This window comes from Haemaphysalis longicornis, unplaced genomic scaffold (assembly GCF_048455015.1).
Source record: "Haemaphysalis longicornis isolate Haplotype H1 unplaced genomic scaffold, Haemaphysalis longicornis Haplotype H1 scaffold_10, whole genome shotgun sequence".
Classification (NCBI taxonomy): Eukaryota; Metazoa; Arthropoda; class Arachnida; order Ixodida; family Ixodidae; genus Haemaphysalis; species Haemaphysalis longicornis.
In genome coordinates, this window is record NW_027526204.1 from 122618047 (window position 1) to 122639423 (window position 21377).

A 21377-nucleotide genomic window follows, 5' to 3' on the forward strand; every position below is an offset into this window, starting at 1 on the left:
AACGCATGTGGACACAACCATCCATCCCTGGACGCATTTGCCGTAAAAATTTTGGCTGAGGCCGGCAAAAGCAAACGCAAGTTAGGCAGGGCTTATAAGATTGCAGAACAAGCTACTTTCGATATGTAATGCATGTTCATTTTATAGCAGTAAGAATAGTAGGGTAAACAATGGCAGTTACAAAAGTAAGTACCAGTGCATACTGCTGTTGGTACTGCGCGCACTGTGCTTGTTACAGCTGCACAGCAGTCCGGTGCTTTGGGGTTGTCTCGCACAACGCTGGACATAAGCGACATTGCCTTACGTGGACCCCCTCTGTCAAGCATATTCTGTTTCGCGAACCTATTACTGCCTACCGTAACAAACACAAGCCAGGTGCAAATACGGTCAGAAATAAGGCAAAGGAGGACAGCCGTCTTGTGCAGTATGGTGGCACCATCTAGGAGGACTGACGGTAAAAAAAGTGTTCCGCATTCCGCTGCAGACTAAACAGAGCACTAACGCTCGCTGGTTACCTGCCTGGTTACGACCTGCCTGGTTACGTCATCGCAGACGTCATGAAACACAATTTGGCGGGATAATTAAAATTTTAACTTACATTGATTAATCTCTCAGTGAATAAAGCAGTGGGGGTACTATAAAATCTTTCGAATAAAACAAACTTGTATTTTGTCTGCATGGCCCCTCTGAGGCCAACTGCGGTCAAATTTACTTTGAACGTACAATATGAGCCACCAAACCAACTGGGACATGACTGGTAGCATAGGCTCATGAAATGCATTGTTAATCATAAGCGTTTGAAATAGCTCTGTCGCAGACAACGCCGCACCTGACAGCGGATCGCGGAAACAGCCATGAAGCGGAAATAGCATACAGGCCGGTCGTGTGCTTTGTCCTTCGGCTAGCCATGAGAACCGATCTGGTGCCGCTGTGCGCACTTCTGCAAGGGCTGTCGCCCGCACGGAGCTGTTGAGCTCAGGTTTGCTCCCACCAGCTGGCCGCTCCTGGCCGCCGGATGGAGCGCCACTTCATCCTGGCCGTAATAGCCGCGCTCTTCTCAATTTTGGTTTCAAAATCACCGATTTTTGCTGGTCGCTTGCGCAGTACACGCGCTTATTTCAGCTGCCATATTTTGTACCTCGCAGTCTTTGTAGGCCACGGAGGAAGAAAAAAAGTTAGGAGACGGCGCTACTGGAGCAGCGTTAAGCCTATAGTCATGAAGAAATTGCTCCAATTCACGCTGTGAAGGTGGTTGGACTGCGAAGCTGTAAACGACACCCACAACGATTACCCATGCGGCGTCACTTGAATTCACATATACAGAGAGTGAAACCAGAGACTCTGCCAGCCATTACCTGGGATTCGCCGGGGCGGAATCCCGAACGCAGCAGCGTCGGAAGAAAGAAAACGGAGAGGAGCGTCTTTTGAAGGGTAAGGAGGAGGGCGGCACGCGTGTTTATGGCGTCATCTATCTCACTGCCTCCCCCTTACTCTTGTTTCATGCGTCGGCTCAAAAAAGAGTCCTCCCCCTCCCCAGACGCTGAATCTAAACCACTGTCTCTCTCCCCGTCTCCACGTGTGGGCGTAGCTTCTCTTCGGGCCCAGGTTCGATCCCTAGCGGTGCCAGTAGTTTGTGTAGCCTGGGTGTAGCCAGTAGTAGCCTGGGATGTTTGTTTGTGTAGTCAGTAGTAGCCCGGGAGTTTTCTGCTGACGCGGACATGAATTACTGCTTGGCAGTAGAAGTAAACTCGAAGTCGGCCTCGAGCACCTCTGTGCTGCGTGGACCGTGACCCCACCAAGTGAGAGTGCACCGGCTTTAACCGAACAAACGCCGGCATGAAGCTACAAGAAAAAAAGTACCGTGGGTCACATATGCTAGGACCGACTATGCGGCTCGGGAACGGAACAGCGATGGAGCAGCTTCAACGGAGGTAGGCTTGCGAAGTCTAGGTACATTAATTTGAGTGCAGTTGGCCTTAAAGCGCTAAAAAAAGGGCCCATCTCCCCGCGAGGGGGACTCGAGTAAATGCGTCGCATAGGGGGTGGGTGTATTGCGTTAACGTTTAGTGTTTGGGGAGTTGGTGGTAGTGAATGCGTTGTATCAGCAGCTTCTTGACGTAGTTTGAATGAGTCAAGGATATAAGGCGCGTTCGTAGCCTTCCATTCTGTGTCGGCTTTGTGGCGCAGTGGGTAGAGCACCATGTACCTTGCGTTCCGCCCTCAGGGTCGTGGGATCGAAACCTGGCGCTGGTATGTATTATTTTTTTATATAGTGTAGGGGGAGGGGTGCGGACCTGTTCTTGAGAGCGAGGAGGGTAGCGTGATGCGGGAGAAGAGGAGTGGGGGCGAGGGCGCACCTGCGCGCTGAGCTGTTGCGGACGGACATCGGACGCTACATGTGAGTTAAAGAAATGCTCTGCATTTAAAAATACTGACGTAGGACGTGAAAGATAGTAACAAGCGGCGCGCTTGTCCTTGTCTTCCGCGTCCAACGTCTGAACCGAAACCAAAACTTCAAAAAAAAAGGTCGCCACATTTTACCCCTCCCTGAAAATTAATCAAATATTTTTACAATAAAATAACAAACTAATGTAAAAATATATATTTAAAATAAAATCAAGCGTATTTTATTTTTTTAAGAAATGTTGCCTAATGCCGCCACCGAGATTTTAGTGGCGCAGCGAGCGCTAAATCGGCGCTGCGTAGGCGGTTGTTGCCGTTGTTGCCGTCGTCGTGACGGCGCTTTTGTAACCTTCCCTCCGTTGTTTCCTCAACGCACGGTCCGTTCGTTAAATCAACGGAATCATTTTCTCAAGATGCCAATCTTCGTGCGCTTACCTTTGTCCCGGCGAACGGCGTGCATCGACTGCGACGCCGACGGCGCGCCTTTAGCGGAGCTTACTCAAGAAGTCGCCCGACTCGAGGTAACTTACCGTTTTTTCTACTAGGCACTTGCATACGAGATAACACTATTCACGGGCGGTGGTAGCATTTTATAGCTTAAAAGACATCTGTGTTCCACTTAACGTTTCCACCCGTTCTCGACACTGGTATTAGGATTTGCGCGGTCGATCAGTGAAAGATTTCAGATCTTGAACAGTTGTAGTGACATGTAACCCTCATTCCCACAGCCGTTTTTCACCTCGTCACGTCACCGTCCCGTCACCGTCTTCCGTCGTGGGCGCCGTTTTTCGGCCGATTTCTCGCCGAAAACGGTGCGACGGTGACGGGAGGTCGAGCTCTACGTTTCCGTCACGTCAACGTGACGGGACCATGCCCCGCGCTAAACCAGCTAATCAGAAAACAAATTTTTACGGCTAAATTTAGCGAATTTTCTTTACTTTTCAGATTAAAAACGCTCAATTCTAGGCTAAACTGATCACTAGGCAGACGACCCTGTAATCTGACGGAAAGCTCCCGTGTAGATCCAGTCTGAACACTTCTCCGTTCCGTCAACGTCGCTTTTTGTTGACGTGACGGAGAAGGTGACGGCTGTGTGAATGAGGGCTCAGCGGCGCTCGACTTGAACGGCAACTTTTGCGTTGACGCAGGGGATCCCCGAGAAATGCCTGGCTCTTACGTGTGGCGGACGCCGGCTGACGGGCGCCACAGTGACGACGGGACAGTGGCTTACCTGCGTAGTCACTGGTCTGTCCGGAGGCAAGGGTGGCTTCGGCTCTATGCTGCGGGCAATCGGCGCCCAGATTGAGAAGACCACGAACCGCGAAGCGTGCAGGGACCTCAGCGGACGGCGACTGCGCGACATCAACCACGAGACGCGGTAAGCCGTGCTCTTGACACGTTTCGGAATGTTTCCGTCGATTTGACTGCGGTGTTTCTGGGCCTGACGGTTGCTTAATTGCCTTGAAATCAGTTTGTGCGCCTAAATGTCCCGTTGTCAACATCTGTGGGCCAATACTTGACAAGCAGTGTCTAACGGACTCATTGCAGTTCACATCGTTCGTCTGCCTAACTTGGCGTTAAGCATTGCAACAGTGTTATGTTACCCCTATGCGGGAATCAGAAATTATGTCTGTTATGTCACGCCCTGCGGTCTCTGAAGTAATTATTCTGGAACATTACAACCAGTTCCAAAGAAGTGGGGGATTCTAATTTTACCATAACGCAAAATCGTTTCGTGCTGTTCCATTTTTTCCCACCAGGCTGAAGCGCTGGGTGGCCAAGCAGGCTGAACGGGAGGGCCAGCGAGAGCAGCGCAAGACACCCCGTGAGCCCCAGCACCAACTGCAGGACCCCGAGTACGAGCGTCTGCGGGAACAGATTCCGGAACGCATACAAGAGGCCGTCACGCAAGGTCGGTGCATTTGCTTTGGAGAGGAGAAGAGTTTTGGCGGCAGTAGAAGTTACAACTAGTTTGACTGAAATTGATTTATTCATTGGAAATGTTAATTTCGTTTAATCAACGGACTGACCTTATTTAAACCTTGTGGGGCATGTTTAAATAAAACCTAGACCTTCAGCGTCGGGCAAAACTATGTACAGTGAAGTGATAAGTCGCTTTGCACTGATTGGTCTATTGGCTGAATAGAACTGTTAACTGAATTTTATTTGGTTAGCTGTACATTTGTCTAACTGTTGCATTTTGGTATGGCTAGAAAACTAATGATTAGTGAAAGAAATAATGCTGGTACCACTCTGTGCTTTGTTCTTTGTGCAACCGCAGTCTTTGAATGCGGTTGCACAAAGACTGCGGTTCCGCATTCAAAAGTCTTTCAAATACCGCATTCAAAAGTCTTTGAATGCGGTATTATGCTTTATGGGTGCCTAACACCCTATGCTGAGATTGGAGGTCCACGAGACTTTCGGATATGTTTTTGTAAGCACGGTGGAGTTATTACAAGAGCTCCGGAAGGAAATGGGGGCCTGACGGAGGAAGAGGCCAGAAGACCACCCAGTCTTCTGTTGTCTAGGATGGTTGAAGACGCGTGAAAGTTTGCCCTAGAGCTGCCTTCGCACTTTGTGAACTGTATGGAACCGTGATGCAGGGCTTGCTGCCGGCTCCAAGAAGCGACCCGCGGCCACCAGCAACGGCGAAAGCAGTGCCAGGAAAAGGCCAGCTGCTGCCCTGTGGCTACCCGAACTGCCCAGCGAGGAATCCTCTTCTGGTGAGGCCTAGTGCATCGTATTAGGCTTTTGGGCTGCTGGTGTCACCGCAGTGCCAGGCAGCTAACCTTGAACAGTGTGTTTTTAGTAATATGAATTGAGCCCCCCCCCCCCCCCCCCCTTTTTTTTTTCGGTGGAAAAGTATGCAGTTGGATGTAGGCTCCCAGGGGTCACTGATGGGGTAAAGACTGTGGGCTTTGTGGAGCTAGATAGCTCGGAATAGCAATAGAAAATAAAGTGGTAAGTAATGTTGTAGGAATAGACATGGCTAAAAAGATACGCATAAATTTGCATAACTGCAGCAGAACTTCACCGACACATTTGGCTGAGGGATGTGAAACAAAAAAAATGTATTTTCTGAGAGAACGCGTTAGTTGTCTGAACTTGTACTGAACTCAAAAAGTTGCAGGTAGACTAACTTTTCACAATGCCACGTCCGGCAAAGTGCCAGTGGGGGCCACTGCAACTCGGCGCAGGAAATGGAGATTGAAATGAGGATGTAGAGTTACGTGCGTGTGATAAGCAGGGTAGCCGGAAAATAACCAAGCATCTAGCTATCAAGTGGTGGAGTGAAGAAGACCAGAGTTGCCTCAAGGACAGCCGAGCATAGGAACAATTGTAGGCCACTTTGTTCATTGCAGAGTTGAAATGTTCAGGCCACCATAGCTCATTTGTTCTGTATGGCTTTGTGCAGGCTGCTCCAGATTTTACAAATGTTGCAATGCAGAAACACTTCAGAAAGGTGTTGTGTGTGAAGAGGTGACCTGCTTTCAGTGCTAGAATGGCTAATGTTGGACATAAAGACGCTCCAGTAGCATTCCACCTAATTTTTTGTCGCTCTCCCTTCATTTGTTTTTTAATACGCAGCACAACGGATACGGGGACTGTTGTTAGGGTCTTCCATTTTCTGTGGGCTTTTATCAACTGTGCTGTTGTGTAGTCACCACAGCTGCACACTTTGTAGGTGGGCTCAAGTTACCCCAATAAAATGTTGAACATGAACCGCATGGAGCGTTTTCTGCTCTTGATTTCCCGCGCACGCCACAGGTGTGCCGACGCTGAACCACACGCACACTGCGTGCGGCGCAGCTGGCGGCGGAGGATTCGGCCGTGAAGTGGTGTGGGGAGCTCGAGCAGCGGCTTCCAAGCGCTGTCTAAAATGCCGCTCAAGGCACACACGAAGTTGCTTGTGCAGTAAAGGAACTTATGATGTGGGTGGAAACGGTACTATAAAGCATCATCCGCACCGCTAGTGAAAGTGCCCATGTAATATCTGCCAGGGTGGTAAGCCTAAACATCTTTGGCGGAGCCATTTGGCTGTCTCAAGCGCTTTGAAACTGCTGCCATGAGGTGCGCAGCTCCCCATTGGCGCAAGTCGCCAGGCTCCTCCCACTTCTGCACGCAATGTGCATCATTTTATTTCTGAGCGAGGCAGAAGCTGCCGCGCAGGCGAAATCGTCGACGCGGGCGTAAAAAAAAAAAAAATCGCATGTGCACGAATCACAAAAACTCGTCATGCAGTTCACGCTTTATTTATGTTCATGTCACATCTATGTACCGTATTGTTGTGGAAAAGTAGGTTTTAATTTTGCCTGAAACAGTGATGTTTATGCCACATATGCTTAGTCTTGTGACCATCACATACCGTATTCTTCTGGAAAAGATTTGTTTTGCCAAAAACAGTCATTGTCACACTTAACCTTGTGACATTACATTATTGTGGAAAAGTAGGTTTAAATTTTGCCCAAAAAAAGTGATGTTTATGTCATATCTATGCTTAGTCATGTGACTACACGTACCGTATTCTTGTGGAAAAGTAGGTTTCAATTCGTGTAGACACAGGCATGCTATTGGTGGAGGGGCAATACAGAAGCTTCCCACATAGACGGACACTAACTCCACTTTCTGTGTGGCAAATCAAGCTCTTAACGTCAACACATGCGCATGTATTTCCAGATGAGGATTCCGAGTCTGCTCACAAAAGTGAAGGCGAGAAATCGCCAGGCAACACCAGCTCAAGCGGCGAAGAAGACTCACCGAACGTGGAACCCGCCGCCACAGTGGAGTCGTCTCCTTCTCCAGTGGGAAAAAAAGGAGGAGGAAAAGAAACACAGCAACAGGACGGAGACAAATAAAGCTTGCCTTTTATTATTCTCTTCCATCTCCCTCATCTCGACTACAGTTTTATGCACGCCCGGAAAAAGAGAGGCAGAGAGGGGGTAATGAGACGCGTCCTCTCTGCCGGTACGGGAAGAAGGGGAGGGAAACCACCGGATGGGATATGCGCAAGACATCGCGCGCACTTGTTCAACGAGGGACTTCTCTTGACATTTTGCGCACAATACGGATTAATAAACGACGACAACGGCTCTCCCGTTGCACTCTGAGCGCTTGTAAGGCCTGTGCAGACAGGAGGGCCCCCCCGACTGAACGAATAGCTTGCGGTGGTGCTGAAAAAAGCCGCGCAATCGTCGGGCGTCTTACCACGTCGGAATACTGAAAATACCGCGAGCGGTAACTCCCCCGGCGACGTTGCCGCATGCAAGCTATCAAAAACAGTCTTCTTCGATTCGGCCAGCAAATGGAATAGATGAACACACTCTAGTGAAGTATGAACTAGAATAGATTTCAATGTAAAACAGTCTTGGCTTCCAAGATAAATGTGTGTGTGCGCGGCTCCTCAAAATACACTCCTGTCAACATGTTCTCAAAATCATGGCGACCACAACGGTCTTCGTCAATTTCCGTAACCGAAAAGTTCGTATTTTGCCTAATGCCCAAAAGAAAGAAAAAAATTGTGTTCCACTACCGCTGATTTCTTTTAACGTATTGTGCTCCTACAGTGTGCTCTTCAACTATTCATAACCTACGCTGTAAACATTTTTTTGTGGTGTTTAAAAATCTGATTTGCCTTTCAAAAACCAACATTTGCACACTCTGGGTATAAACACTGCTTTTGCGGTCACAATGCCCCGCTATACAATAATAAACTTTTCCGTAGTCTGTTGAAATTGGCATGCCGGAAGAACAAACTTCTCACCTCTCCGCAAGCCTTCAACGCGGTGGCTAAGAAAATCCTACTCAATGCTGTGGCCTAGCAAAAAGCTGCTAACAAACCTACCCAGTGGAGCACGGTTTTGTCCACATTTCAATGGGCGATGCAGCAAGATAAATGCATAAAATACAAAAAGAAAAAGCAATGAACGTCCTTTAATAATCGTCAACGGCTGCCTGTCCGGTTGTTTCCGCACTTTGAGTCGCTTCCTCTCGGAAAGGTTTCAGTTCAGTTTTGTGTGGAACCACAACGCGTAAATACAAAGGCCGTATAAACTCTTAGACTCTCGGCCAAAAATTGCAGGGCCTGAATTCCTGCAAGCAAAAGTTGCTTATCTAGCTTTTTTTTTTTTTTGTAACAACACCGCTTGTGTAGTCCTCCTCTCAAAAACGAGGCTCAGTTAAAAAATGTTGAAAAAGGAAAGCTTAGATAGTAAATAACTATCATTTGCTACCTCTACTGAGGGCTCCATGTTTATGCAACAAGTTTGGCCTACGTCTTGCCCTTGATGCAGCCAATGTCAAGGTGGACATTTCCTGTGAAAACTGTCGGCACCAGTCTAGAACATTAAGGAACGCCGCATGTGCTATTGCAATTTTGATGCCTTGCTCCAAGTCCAAAAACAAGTCGGCACATATGTAAAGCAAAAACCTCGAAAATCTTTTTAGTACGCAGCGAAAATACCGCTTTACGGCCTGTTTCTTTTTTTCCTGCAGCCGAAGACTGAATACTTACATTAAGCACAGTTCTTTTGCATGCCACCTCAAAAGGTGTTAATGAAGTATTCTCGCTTACACATCAAAAGCTAAAGTGCACGAAGCTAATACCCCGAAAGGAGGGCTTCCACGCCGAACGTAGGACGTTTCTTTTCATACATAAACACGTTAGCTGCACCCAAAAGAAGGCTCGATCTTTAAAAATAAGTTGTCTGGAAAGACGGTATTCACGTTTCGTTGCTTGCGTTTTACTGAGCTGACGTCGCGCTGTGCCCCACTAACCTGTCTTTCACACGACGAGAGCGTACTCTGCACAGCCCTGCCAATTTTTATACGGAATGTGTCGTATTTCGCTAGCAAACTGCTCAATATTCCACCACCGCCACAAACGACGCCAAACTTTCGTCAGGCCTTCGCTCCGCGCAGCTAAAAACGGCAGGGGCATCGGGCAGCACGTAGTAGTAGTAGTGATAACAATAAAAACGTCACGGGGCTTTTTGGGCTAAAGGAAACTAAACGAGATAAAAGCGCGCACGGATAGAAGCTGTCTGTACACTGCTTGTGCGAGGAGAAAGTTGCCGGTCTGGAGCTGCGGCAACGCCCCCCAGCGCACTGGAAGATGGAACCGTGTAGCTGCCGGTGGCTTGGCCTGGCGCTCTGTCCCGCAGTGCTGCTGCGAAAAAAAAAGGGAACGGGAAATGATCGGGGTCATGAAACAACAGTCAAGAACCACACGACTCCTAATCATTGCACAGAGTGAAGCATCAAACCGTGACAAGACACAGATGCAATGAGGTGAGTAGAAACAGCCTGAATGCAGGCAAAAAAAAAAAAGTGCCACAACCCAAGCGAGGAAAACTGTCAGCGACTCCCAACCTGCAATCCGCAACTTCACAGAGGGAAGAATCTCCAGTGTGGCACTGCGAGTCCTTGCCCAGCAGGACAAGAACGTAGACACCCAAACCACTTTAATATGGACGCCCGCACACGCGGGCCTGGAGGGGAACGAACGGGCCAACGAGGCTGCTCGAGCATTCACCTACCGAGAGCCCCTGCAATCCGCCCTACACACTGTCGACAACACCAATGGATCGCCTGTGCACCTACCGGGACGTGCTCGACCAATACAGAGGCGAAAGACGGAAGTACCCAGCAGCCAACCCCTTGCTGACCAAAAAGCAAGAAGTTGCACGGAGGCATCTTCAGACTAATACATATCCCAACCCAGGCCTCTACAGGCACTTCCACCCAGAAACTCGTGACGGTAAATGTAAGCACTGCCCCCAGCTTGCAAGTTTGGCGCATGTGCTTTGGGAATGCCCTGCTATAAAAAGAAAAGACTTCAGCAATACAGAGGGAACATTTATTATCCACACCAAAGAGCATTGGGAGACCGTGCTGCTTAGTGAGGACCCTGCCATCCAGTGTTGGGCCGTCCAGAGGGCCGACGCCGCTTCTAGGAGCCAAGACATCCTGGCCGTCGTCTGAAGCACACCGGCCATAACTAGGTCTTTCCTCTGGACACAATGAAGTTACTTCCTCCTCCTCCAACAGGGCCAACAGCGTCACTTTGCTAGAATTGCACTAGCCTACGTCTCAGGGTGCCCAATCAAGCTTGTGCCAAAAAGTGCCAATGTCCACAGGATGTTCCAAAAAAGCAAATTTGGTTTGCACTCGTGCGCAAGCACTGTGCCATGCATGTCGGCGAAGCAGAAAAATTTTATGGTCTGCTGCGGCGGCACCGATGTGGCAGCACACGGTTCTAATCGTGAACCTAGACGATTGAGCAGTGCAGCTGGACATGACGAACATAGCATCAGCGGACGCACGTTTACCAGTAATCAAGTGATGCAAGGAACAAAAGGTGTATCCTCGTGGCTGTGTTATCGGCCTTGGTTTTGCTATTGGTTATTAGATCAACCACCACGGTACTTAAGAATTGGTTACCTAAACGTGCTTTTCATTGATATGGCACAGTCATCAAGAGACTAAACTGCAATGACTGAGCAATAACCAAATTACACGCCACTAGTCTCTCAACGCTCTCCCTCTCGAAACGAAGCCCAGCAGAAAGCCCCAAGCCAGGACGAGCCAAGCCTTTCACCCAGTGGGTGCCTCATTTCACGTGCGGCCACCACTGCGCCTCGATTTTCCACTATCATCTCAAAGCTGACTACCCTGTAAGCCAGTCTCGAAACGAAGCCCATCAGAAAGCGCCAAGCCATGACGAGCCAAGCCAAGTCTCACCCAGTGGGGCGCCTCATTTGGCCTGCGACTGCTGCTGGATCTCGATCTTCTCTACAGTCATGTCTGGATTCATCATGGTGGCCTCTTGAATCGCCTGCGCCAGCGCTCGGTCATGGTCGATGGGGTCTCCGTCACTCTGGATGGTGATCTTCTGCTCCACCCGGGTTTCCACCACACCGTCACGCTCCATCTTGTACTGCGAGGGAGGGAGGGCAGCCGACATGCACTCAAGCCAATCCAATCCAAGTAGAATGAACGATGGTTTTGTGCTACTGGCTGTTAGGTTGCTAGCTGAGACTAGGATAGCACGTACACTTACACGTGCAGCACTTAACACATGGCCACGGTCATAATGAACAATTTTGCTTACTGTGACTCATGGCAGATTACGCAGACAGTCTTGACAGCGCATGATTCATTAAAGATGGTCTTCTGAGGGCTGCCCACCTTATGTTCACTCTATGATGTAGTATGGTGGTGTGTGGCGTGCTCAGGCTATCATGACTATCTGTAACTCATTAACAAAATGGCAAACATGAAAGGGTCGTTAGTTGAAGCTCAGACAATCCAAAACTTGAAGCAGCACAAAATGCCCTCACGACTGCCATCAACTTACACCGACTTCCCAACCACCCTACTCAGTAATTCAAAGTACTGCAATTTCGGCAGTTTTTAAAGGAGCCCTAAATAGCATTCCAAAGGTTGCAATTTTACGCACACAGTTGGAGTACTGCCCTTGGAACGTCCTACCGCAAAAATAATCTGCAAGTGTTACGTATTAGCTGAGTTATTGTTCACTAAAAAGTGCCAGCTATAGGGCCTGGGGCCTTCACCCTTACCTCGCGCCACAAAGCACTGTGGATGCTACGAGTTTGTCAACTCGGAGCAAGACCACCTAGACACACTTGTCGAGGCCCTTTATGCACAGCAGTCATTGGTTCCACTCGGCGGTACAACACAGTTTTTTTAGCAGCCGACATGCATGCTCTGCCTACTTTTGGTTGCGCGCAGGTGCCGTCGGTTGTATTGCTTCACGCGTTTGCTGTGTCAGCGTCTGCACATCAGTTTTAGAATGGGAACGGAGCATTTGGGAGATGGATAAGGGGGGCGGTTTTGCTAACTCATGGCATTTAAGGTTTTCGTCTTGCTGCTTTTTCCCACTGATTTCAAATGTGCCGTAATTTTTTGGTCAGTCAATTAGTTCCCAAGATAATTAGACATATTTAGCCATTTTTGGAGGAGCAATAGACAAAACAGTGTTAAACGTAAAACTGTTATCTTCATATTTTCCAATACTGTGAACCCTGGTGAATGCAAAAGCGGTTTTATATGCACCACTTGGAACTAATTTTACAGCTCATTAAACCTTGGTGGCACCAGTGGCAAGGAACCATTTCGAGTGCCCATTTCGAACACCAAAGTTTAATGAGCTGTAAAATTAGTTCCAAGCGGTGTATCTAGAACCTGCCTCTCTTATTGCATTCTCCAGGGTTCATAGTATTGAAAAATATAAAGGTTACAGTTTTACGTTTAACACTGTTTTGTCTATTGCTCCTCCAAAAATGGCTAAATATGTCTAATTATCTTGGGAACTAATTGACTGACCAAAAAATTATGGCACATTTGAAATCAGTGGGAAAAAGCAGCAAGACGAACAAGTTTCACGGGGTTTACTCAAAAATTAAAAAATTGTTTTAAGAGCCATGTCCCCCCTTTAAAACAATAGAAGGCGTGCGGTGGTGACCCCTACCGTGACGGTCTCGACAGTGCGCGTCTTGCTCGAGATGGTCTGCGAGCTGACCACCTCCCCTTCCTGCTCGACAATGTCGTGCGGCGGCACCGCGCTCGTCGTGACCGTGGTGGCCGCGAAGTGCGCCCCGGCCGGTCCCGGTCCCGGTCCCTCGGCCACCTGGTAGGCCACCTTGCGCGTCTCTGTCGACACGACCGGCACGCTCGTCGTGCTGCTTGTCGGCAGCGCCACGCTCGCCGCCAAGGGGTCGTACTTCAGGGCCTCCGTCTTCACTATGGCCCGCTGCACCAGTAATCGTCAAGGTCAAGGGAGAGAGAACGATCTTCAAGGGGGGAACGCGGCTTTCAACTTCGGAAAAATGACCATAAGATCGTTTTTTTTTTTTTAAAGCCACATATATTTCGGCTTCTATGCTTCTATTTTGTGTCAGAACGCAAACAGGTATGCCTGGATGCATATTTTCGAGAGACCGACTTGCTCTCGAGTGGCTTCACGGAGTGGCGGAGCCGTTAGGGCCGCTAGGTTGACGGCCCGCAATAATCCGAAACTTGGTGTACAGCGCTGACGTATGTATTGAATCGTAGCTTAGGAACGGAGGAACAACTTGTACATCTTAAAACTCCTAAAATAATTCTTCGGCTCAGTACAATCGCCTATATACATTGTGCGTATACTTTTTTGTGCATGTCTTTCTGTTTATTTGACCAATAAAAAAAATAATAGTACCTTTCACAAAACTGCTGTTATGTGTTTGAAAGAGCAGTCTATAAGTAGGGTTGTTCGTTTTGGGGTAAAACTTGATTTCACCCGATTCTTACACCCCGAACATGTTTCAGCAGAATCGGGTTAAACCAGATTTCTCCCCGAATGGACCTTTCCAAAGTCGCTATCCGCACAATTGTGGGCTGACAGTCAGCTGTTCCCAACCAGTACTTGCTGGAGCAAGCCCCACAAACACAGCAGTCGAACTCGTTGAGTATTAGCATTACTCTACCGCCCATTACCCTAGGTTGGCAAATGCAGCACTGACATTGTTGTGCCTTGAAAATGGAAGCTGCGATGTCGAGAGAACATTCTCCCAGCCCAACGATCGGCCAGGTTTCGAATGGAGACCGACATGTTGGCGCATGCAGATGATGATGAGCGCAAACAAGGATGTGTAAAATATCTATGACCAGCTTTTTGTCAATAAAATGAGTGCTCTTTATTGGCATCGTGACTTATTCACACTAAATTCCGGAGAGTAGTTACTAGAACTAAAACCCTGATGTCCCACAGATTACCAGCTTCTAAAAAACACCAAAGTTAGCGTGTTAAGGAGCTCGTAATACTTTCTAAAATAAATTGATTATATAACTTAGTGCATCTCAATATTTAACCCCCCCCCCCTAAAAAAAAAACCCGAATTTAGGGATTGTTTTACAAAAAAATCAGATTTCTCCCCAAGTATCAGTTTGAAAAATAAGACCCGATTTTTACCACATGATTTAAAAAAATATATAAAACCCGAAAAAGAACAACCCGATCTGTAAGCTACAATTTCATGCGTAGCAATGCTAAGTGCATTCAGTAGCCCAAGAGAGAAAAAATTTTGTGGAGGCACTCAAAATCGACCGTTTTTCTGCCGTAACGAAACAGTTAATTACAGAAAGTGTGCTGACTACGGGAGTGAGAACGTTGCAAAAGGACTGCTACCAATGGGCTGTGGGGAATCTTCTACACACCAACAGGTGGCACCACTGTGTTCTCACACTATTCTAACACTGAGCCTGTTGGCTGTTTTTCAATATAGCCCTACGGGACATTAGACCATCAGAATAATGACCGACACTAGACCGGACAAGGGCTACAAGTTTCCTCAAAGCAGCACCGATGCTTCCAAAGTGACTGCGCCTACTGTTCACACACCTGGTCGGGCGAAGTGGCCTTTCGGGAGTCCAGCAGTGTCTTGGACTGCAGCGGAGATGTGGGCCCTGTTCCAGGGGCCCTAATGCCAGACCGCTCCGTTCCACGACTGCCTGGCTCAGCACCTCCGCCACTCCATGAGGACGGCTGCTGGCCTGGCAAGCCTGGAATGCGAGACTTGGTGTCCTGGAAGAGAGAAATAAATAAATTAGGCTTGTGCGAACAGCAATACCTATTTTAGTTCGAAGCAAATTCGAAGCAAATAGTCCTTTGGTTCGCATACTTTCGAAGCAAATTCAAATAGCTGTCAGGTGTCCCTCAGCTTCCTGTTACTGAGACATGGAGCTTCCGGCCCTGGCGGGACCTTCATAAAAAGTTCTACAGTAAAATCTCGATGAAACAAATCTCACGGGACCGCGAAAAATATTCGTATGATCCGAAATTCGTATGAACCAACACAGACCAAAAAATCGAGCACCAAAAAAAGTTTTCGTTTATTTATTTTCTTACTTTCGTGTGGAGAAATGTGTGACGTTTTTCTGCTTTTTTTAAACCTCCATGTCGCCGAGCGGTAATTTCTGGACTTTCGTCTCCTCACTCGCAGTGCCCAAGCTCACTACAGGAGCGTTTTTGCAAGCGATTCGTGCGCGTCGGTGTTGGACGCACAATATTTTTACAGCCGCGTCGGCGATTCCGCACCCGCCTGTGCCTCGGTCAGAAAATGGTACGCGACGCACGTGGCAGTGGGAGGAGCCTGACGATTTGCACCAATGGAAAGGCGCGTGCCTCGGAGCCTCAGTTTCGAAGCGCTCGAGACGGCTGGCTGGCTCTGCCATAAATGTTTAGGCTTAGCACCCCGGCAGATATGTCATGGGCGCTTTCACTAGTGGCGCGGATGATGTTTTATAGCTTCGTTTTCGCCCACATTATTAGCTCATTCACCGCACAAGAAACTTCATGTGTGCTTTGAGCGGCATTTTAAAGAGTCATTAGAAGCGGTGGCTTGAGCGCCCCGCACCACTTCGCGACTGCCTGGTTGCCGCGGCCGGCCGCGTCCCGCGCAGCATGCGGGTGGTTTCACGGCGACGTCAGCATGCCTGTGGAGTGCACGGCACGTTTTCGCGAGCAGACAACAACAGTCCGGCTGTTCCTGGAGAAAAAGCGACAGAGATGGGAGAAAGAGCCCGTACGTCGCCTCGCTTGCTCGTTCGGCAGTCGGGCGCCTCGCCGGCTTGTTCGTATCATCGGCCGGGCCTCGCAGGCCCGTTCGCGAGAGCCAAAATTTTTCCCATTGCAAACAATGCAATTTTGCCAGGACTTATCAGAAATTCGTATCATCCCGAAATTTGTATGACCCAGAATCATATCATCAAGATTCCACAATATGTATTGGGTTCGCACCCGTGGACGCATTTGCCATGTCACTTAATTAACTGATTGAAGCAACTAATGGCCACTGAAGTTCAAGAGCAGAGTGCAATCAGCACATGCTCACTGCACCCGTGTCACACGGTAACCAAACAAATTGTTTTGTTACCGTTTCATTGTTTGAAACAATGAAACAGGAACCTCGACTATCCTGACGAACATGCACGCGTAAGAAGGCTACGACAACGCTCTGAATGTGGCTTAGCTTGTCTTGGCTCCACATGTAGTCAAAATGTAGGGCTGATGTCAATGGCACTGCAGCTTGCCTAACGAAACCGAAACTTGAACAAAGTTTTGATATTCGTTCACTCAGAATACTTTGAAATATCGGAAATTTTAAATTCTAGCTGAAGCGAATTCGAATACTGTAATATTCATTCGAATATTCGAAGCACCCAAATATTCGCAAAAGCCTAAAATAAATAAAGAAAGCAAAAGCTCCCATTATGTCCTCGAAAGTGTTTCGTTCGTCTTCTGCACTAGCTACGCGGGAATAGCCACAACTGGCAGCTTGCTGCAAAGAATCATGTAATCATGAACGTTCAAGCCTCATCATAGTGACATTAAAAGACTTGCATTTCACAGCTCAGATCAGTTACTTTTAACTGAAACAGGACTTCTGACATGAACATCACACCCAAACAAACCAGCTCACATCAACTCTTTTGGTGGGTCAGTTTTACGCTCCCCACGCTCCTCACACTTGGTTCAAAGCAGCACAGCTCAGATTAGGGAATTTCTGCAGCTGAACAAACCTACTCTTGACTGATCCTGAAAACTCTGACCGAGAGTAAACTTTAGCAGACTTAAGCACGGAGGAACACACATTTCCTCTACACTTTTGGTGTTGCCATGGCAACAGTCACCTTAGAAAAAGTGCACCTGCAGTTAAGCTTTGGTGAACAGTACATGTGAGGGTTCTCAGAAATAAACAAGTTGAGTATAAATGTGATCAAGGCAAATTCTGCAAGAATATCATAGGTGCTTCAGTTGACACCTGCATACAGAGTTTTTGACAAACACACTGGTCTCGGCTTATGTTCACCAACATACAGTGTCCTGCAGAGACTAACGCAGAGACAAATAATATCATGGATCTGTTAAGAGCTTCCATGGTCCCGTCAACGGTGTAAGGTATACTTTTAGGTGGGGACACAACGGCCCAAAAAGCTGCCAAATACAGTTGGTGTCGCCCCATGTAGACCTCCGTTTGAAATGTCATCTGGCGGTATAAGTCGTAACTTTGCAACAGCGCCGACTTACACAGCTTCACCAATGACTGTCCAGAGCAGGATGGTTTGCATGCACCAGCGGCATGCATGTGAAGCAACTTTGTTTGTGTTAGCGCACCGTGTGAGTTCACACAACGTGATGTTAACGCGCGATTTTACCACATTGTTAAAACATCTGCAGGGGTGCGGCCGTCCCAAGTTCATTTAGACCCGCGCCGAAGCTCCTCTGAACATTGGGCTCTGCCAGCGACTCCAACAACATTGCTTCGTCTCCTTTGCTTCGTACGTGAACTTACCCAAGTTGTGCAACGCCATTTACGACAAAGAAATATCAGCGTACTCACCGCTAGTTTAATTCATTCAATTTAGCTGCGTTCCTTGTATTTTGGGGCGCTGTTCCGGCAGCAAACGCGTCCTTTTTGTCGCTCCTAGTACAGTAAAACCTCGTTATAACGAAACGGTATATAACGAACTAATGGATATAACGAAGCAATCGTAAATCCCCTAGAAATTCCCATAGATGCCCATGTATTTAAAACCTCGTTTTAACGAATTTAAAATGTCCTTACAATGGGTATAACGAACCATTTTTTCCCCAAAACGAGCACTTACTGACCGCTCTGCGACCGACAGGTCAATGTCTTATAGCGCGCGACGGTTAACGTCTCATTACGGACGAGGTAATTGAAAACTCCCGCTCGCAGGGTCGCTGCCAACTCCCGCGCGCTAAAATGGCAACAAGCCGCCTGGCAACCCGCGCGAACTGGCGCGTCTGCCGGCCTCCCCCTCCGTGCTGAACTCGTGGACCCGCCCGCTCTTCCGCATCCGGGCATGTTTGGGGCGCTGCGCTGCTGCGCCGACCGCGGTTTTTGGCGTTGCCTGCGATTATTCGAGATTCGAGTGTCAGCTTTGCAATCGGATCGGCCGTGCGAGCAGAAAGAAGATGGACGACGGCAACGGCAAACGGAAGCGGAAAACAATCTCAATCGAGCAGAAGGCGGCCATGCTTAAAGCCGTCGAGTCGGGCGCAAAGAAAAAAAAAGTGGCCGAAGATTTCGGCATAGCGTTGAGCACGCTGTCCACGATTTTGAGCAGCAAGGAAGTTGTCGCCGGTGCTGTCGCACGTGGCGTCAAAGGCGACAGGAAGAAGCTCCGAGCCCCAGCCTTCGAAGCGGTAGAGAAGGCCGTGTTTAAATGGTTTTTGGAAGCGAGAGCAAGCGGAATTCCTGTGAGTGGGGCACTTTTGCAGAGGAAGGGGAGAGACTTTGCATGCATCATGGGACACGACGATTTTGTCGCAAGTGCCGGCTGGCTGCAGCGTTTCAAGGAGCGCCACGACATCGTCGGCAGGGCCGTCAGAGGTGAAGCTCAATCCGTCGACCGTGAAGCTGCTGTGGCGTGGGTGGAGAAAAACGTTGGACAGCTACTTGAAAAGTACAGCCCGAAAGATGTATTCAACGCAGATGAGACCGCCCTTTTTTACCAAATGTTGCCGCAAAAAACCTTGGCTCTAAAGGGTGAACGCTGCCAGGGGGGTAAGCAGAGCAAGGTCCACGTGACCGTGTTGCTCTGCGCAAACATGGACGGCTCGGAAAAGTTGCCAGCCCTCGTGATCGGCAAAAGTGCGTCGCCAAGATGCTTCAAAGGGAAAAGGAAGCTACAAATTAGTTATGTTTCCAACCGGAAAGCATGGATGACTAGGGACATTTTCGCACAGTGGCTGCGGGAATGGGACGAGCGGCTCGGCAAGCAGAACCGAAAGGTATGCCTCGTCCTGGACAACTGCGCGACCCACCACACTGCCACTGCGCTGCGGAACATCGAGTTATGTTTCCTGCCCCCAAACTGCACGGCTGTTGTGCAAAACCTGGACCAAGGGGTTATAGTGAGCTTCAAGTCGGGCTACCGCAAGCGTGTGATTGACAGAATTCTCGTGAACATGCGCATGGAGCGCAGGACGACGATCGACCTGTACATGGCGATCGACATGCTGCAGGGTGCCTGGATGGATGTTTCGGCAAGCACGATAGCCAATTGCTTCCGGCACGCCTCATTTGGCGTAAGCAGTGGTGACAGCGACGATCTAGATGCTGCCGTCAATGAGAGTGCCGCAGGCGACCAATCCCTGGCGTCGTGGGACGCTCTTCTTCACGCCGGTGTTATCCCTGACTGCGACACCTTCTATACGTACGTCAGTGCCGATGCTGACGCAATAACGACGGAGGAGCTAACAGAGGAGGAAATTGTACGTGAGGTGACCGGGGTGCCTGATGAGGACTGCGATGACAGCCCGGAGCCTAATGTCGGCGAGTCCGACGTACCGACGTCCGCACAAGCGCTGGATGCGGCAGAGCTGCTGCGCTGCTTCTTTGGCGCGCATGATGACGGCGAGGACGGCATCGAAATTGCGGCTGCAGCTGAAAAAGCCATCATTCGTCTGAAGAAGACTCGGCAGCAATCCATCAAGGATTTCTTTTCTGCAAAGTGAGCCGCAACGGCTGATGTGCTGTTTCGATCAAGTGATGAGCCATTTCGCGCGAATAAAGTTGATTCTTGCTGTTCGTATTTTTTTTCGCTGGTTTTTCTCCACGCCACGGTCGTTTTTCTCTCGTGGCGGCTGCTGTGAGGTTCGGTGGTGAGTACATCCTCTTTTCTTTGTTAATTAGCGGTATATTGTATATAACGAACTAACGTTTATAACGAAGTAATTACGACTCCCCCTTCAACTTCGTTATAACGAGGTTTTACTGTAGTGAGTAGCTGGGGTGCTGTAGCCACTGGTAAAATTGACGGCACTGCGCCATTTGTGAGCGCGCACCCTCTTCGAAGTTTAGAGGTACTTCCCCTCCAAGCTCCGAAAAATACCATTTCACACAACCGCACTCTCAGAACACTGCCGACTGCAAGTAGTATCATTGCCTGCAGGGGATTGCTGCAGAGCACGCATTCATTTGTTCAGGATTGCAGGGAACGTTAAATAACGTCAAATTTTCCCTTCAGCTGTGCATACCGATTTAGCAGTCCTTTATAAAGTTTTTCCACCCCATTATTTCGTTGCGCAAGCATGAACTCTCACTTGCGTGAGTATTCAACGGCTACCGCAGCACACATTCAGCTCGGTTTAGTGTTTTGTTTATTATTTTGATCGTTACCCACTCAAAACTAGAAATGGGTGAATAGGTGATTCGTGGTTCGAAGGGAATTCAAAACTAATAGTGATTTGGTCGAATAGTTCGAATATCACACATCACAAATTACAAAGAAAAATGAGCAAAATCTGACCCGACTAGGAATTAAAACTCACGTAGGCACAACATTTTGCGAAACTGTTACCAGTTAAGTATTTATTCAAAAATTGCATGCACAGCTTTCCTTTACTGTATTCACAATTTTTCGTGAAGAAATGTAAGTTGCTCCACATGCTCTGGGAGAAGCAGCTCCTGCTGGCTTCTGCCAACATTTCCTGCTCGAGAACGGCCTCTCGCTCCTCCCTTGTGTGGCAGGAATTGAAATGTACTTTCGTGCCACCTCGGCCAGCCCGGAGCAAAGCCAACTGCCATGGTTCCTCCACCACTACAGAGGATTTTCCGAACGTGGGAGCACATGGACGCCCAAGTAGTCTGTCACAGCTCATGCAGTGAGCTGCCATTTTTAATACATTCTAATTCACTAAATTCTAAGCAGATACTGAAAAAAAAAGTCAATACAAGAGGGATGGGTTGACTTAGATTAGAATATTTATATTCAATGCAATTAGTAGTCACCAAAATAGAAAAGTGACGCGCAGTTGGCTCTGAAGTTTTTAGCGCCACCTAGAAGCTCCACTAAAGAAAGAGTATTGCAGCCACTAGTATCCGCGGCCATAGCCAACCAAAGTGCAAGTTACAGGCCACCCTTTTGTTAATCGCCTACCTATCCCT

At 48.5% G+C, this 21377-nt stretch overlaps 2 protein-coding genes across 6 annotated transcripts in view; one reads left to right on the forward strand and one right to left on the reverse strand.

The window, feature by feature from the left end:
• The first annotated feature begins 2690 nt into the window (after positions 1 to 2690).
• Positions 2691 to 7280, forward strand: LOC144159206 (splicing regulator SDE2). Its single transcript, XM_077690556.1, has 5 exons — positions 2691 to 2924; positions 3552 to 3781; positions 4164 to 4315; positions 5007 to 5126; positions 7081 to 7280. The coding sequence occupies exons 1-5, from the start codon at positions 2817 to 2819 to the stop codon at positions 7257 to 7259; spliced, it is 789 nt and encodes a 262-aa protein (XP_077546682.1). The 5' UTR covers positions 2691 to 2816; the 3' UTR covers positions 7260 to 7280.
• The window catches only part of Cora (erythrocyte membrane protein band 4.1 like coracle), a 48640-nt gene continuing 34511 nt past the window's right edge, over positions 7249 to 21377 (reverse strand). For 3 of the 5 annotated variants that reach the window (XM_077690552.1, XM_077690555.1, XM_077690551.1), the window contains exons 15-18: positions 14801 to 14983; positions 12893 to 13174; positions 11143 to 11338; positions 7249 to 9568 (exon numbers count right to left, since the gene is read on the reverse strand). In XM_077690552.1, coding sequence (XP_077546678.1) covers positions 11156 to 11338; positions 12893 to 13174; positions 14801 to 14983 — 648 coding nt within the window. In that variant the 3' untranslated portion in view covers positions 7249 to 9568; positions 11143 to 11155. The remainder of the gene's footprint in view (positions 9569 to 11142; positions 11339 to 12892; positions 13175 to 14800; positions 14984 to 21377) is intronic. The other 2 variants (XM_077690553.1, XM_077690554.1) reach the window with 2 other exon arrangements.

Excerpts from the sequence above, each read along its gene's own strand:
- LOC144159206 (XM_077690556.1), top strand. The coding sequence starts at position 2,817 with ATGCCAATCTTCGTGCGCTTACCTTTGTCCCGGCGAACGGCGTGCATC. Across the intron at positions 3,782-4,163 it reads GACATCAACCACGAGACGCG|GCTGAAGCGCTGGGTGGCCA; the intron begins GTAAGCCGTGCT and ends TTTTCCCACCAG. Across the intron at positions 4,316-5,006 it reads ACAAGAGGCCGTCACGCAAG|GGCTTGCTGCCGGCTCCAAG; the intron begins GTCGGTGCATTT and ends ACCGTGATGCAG.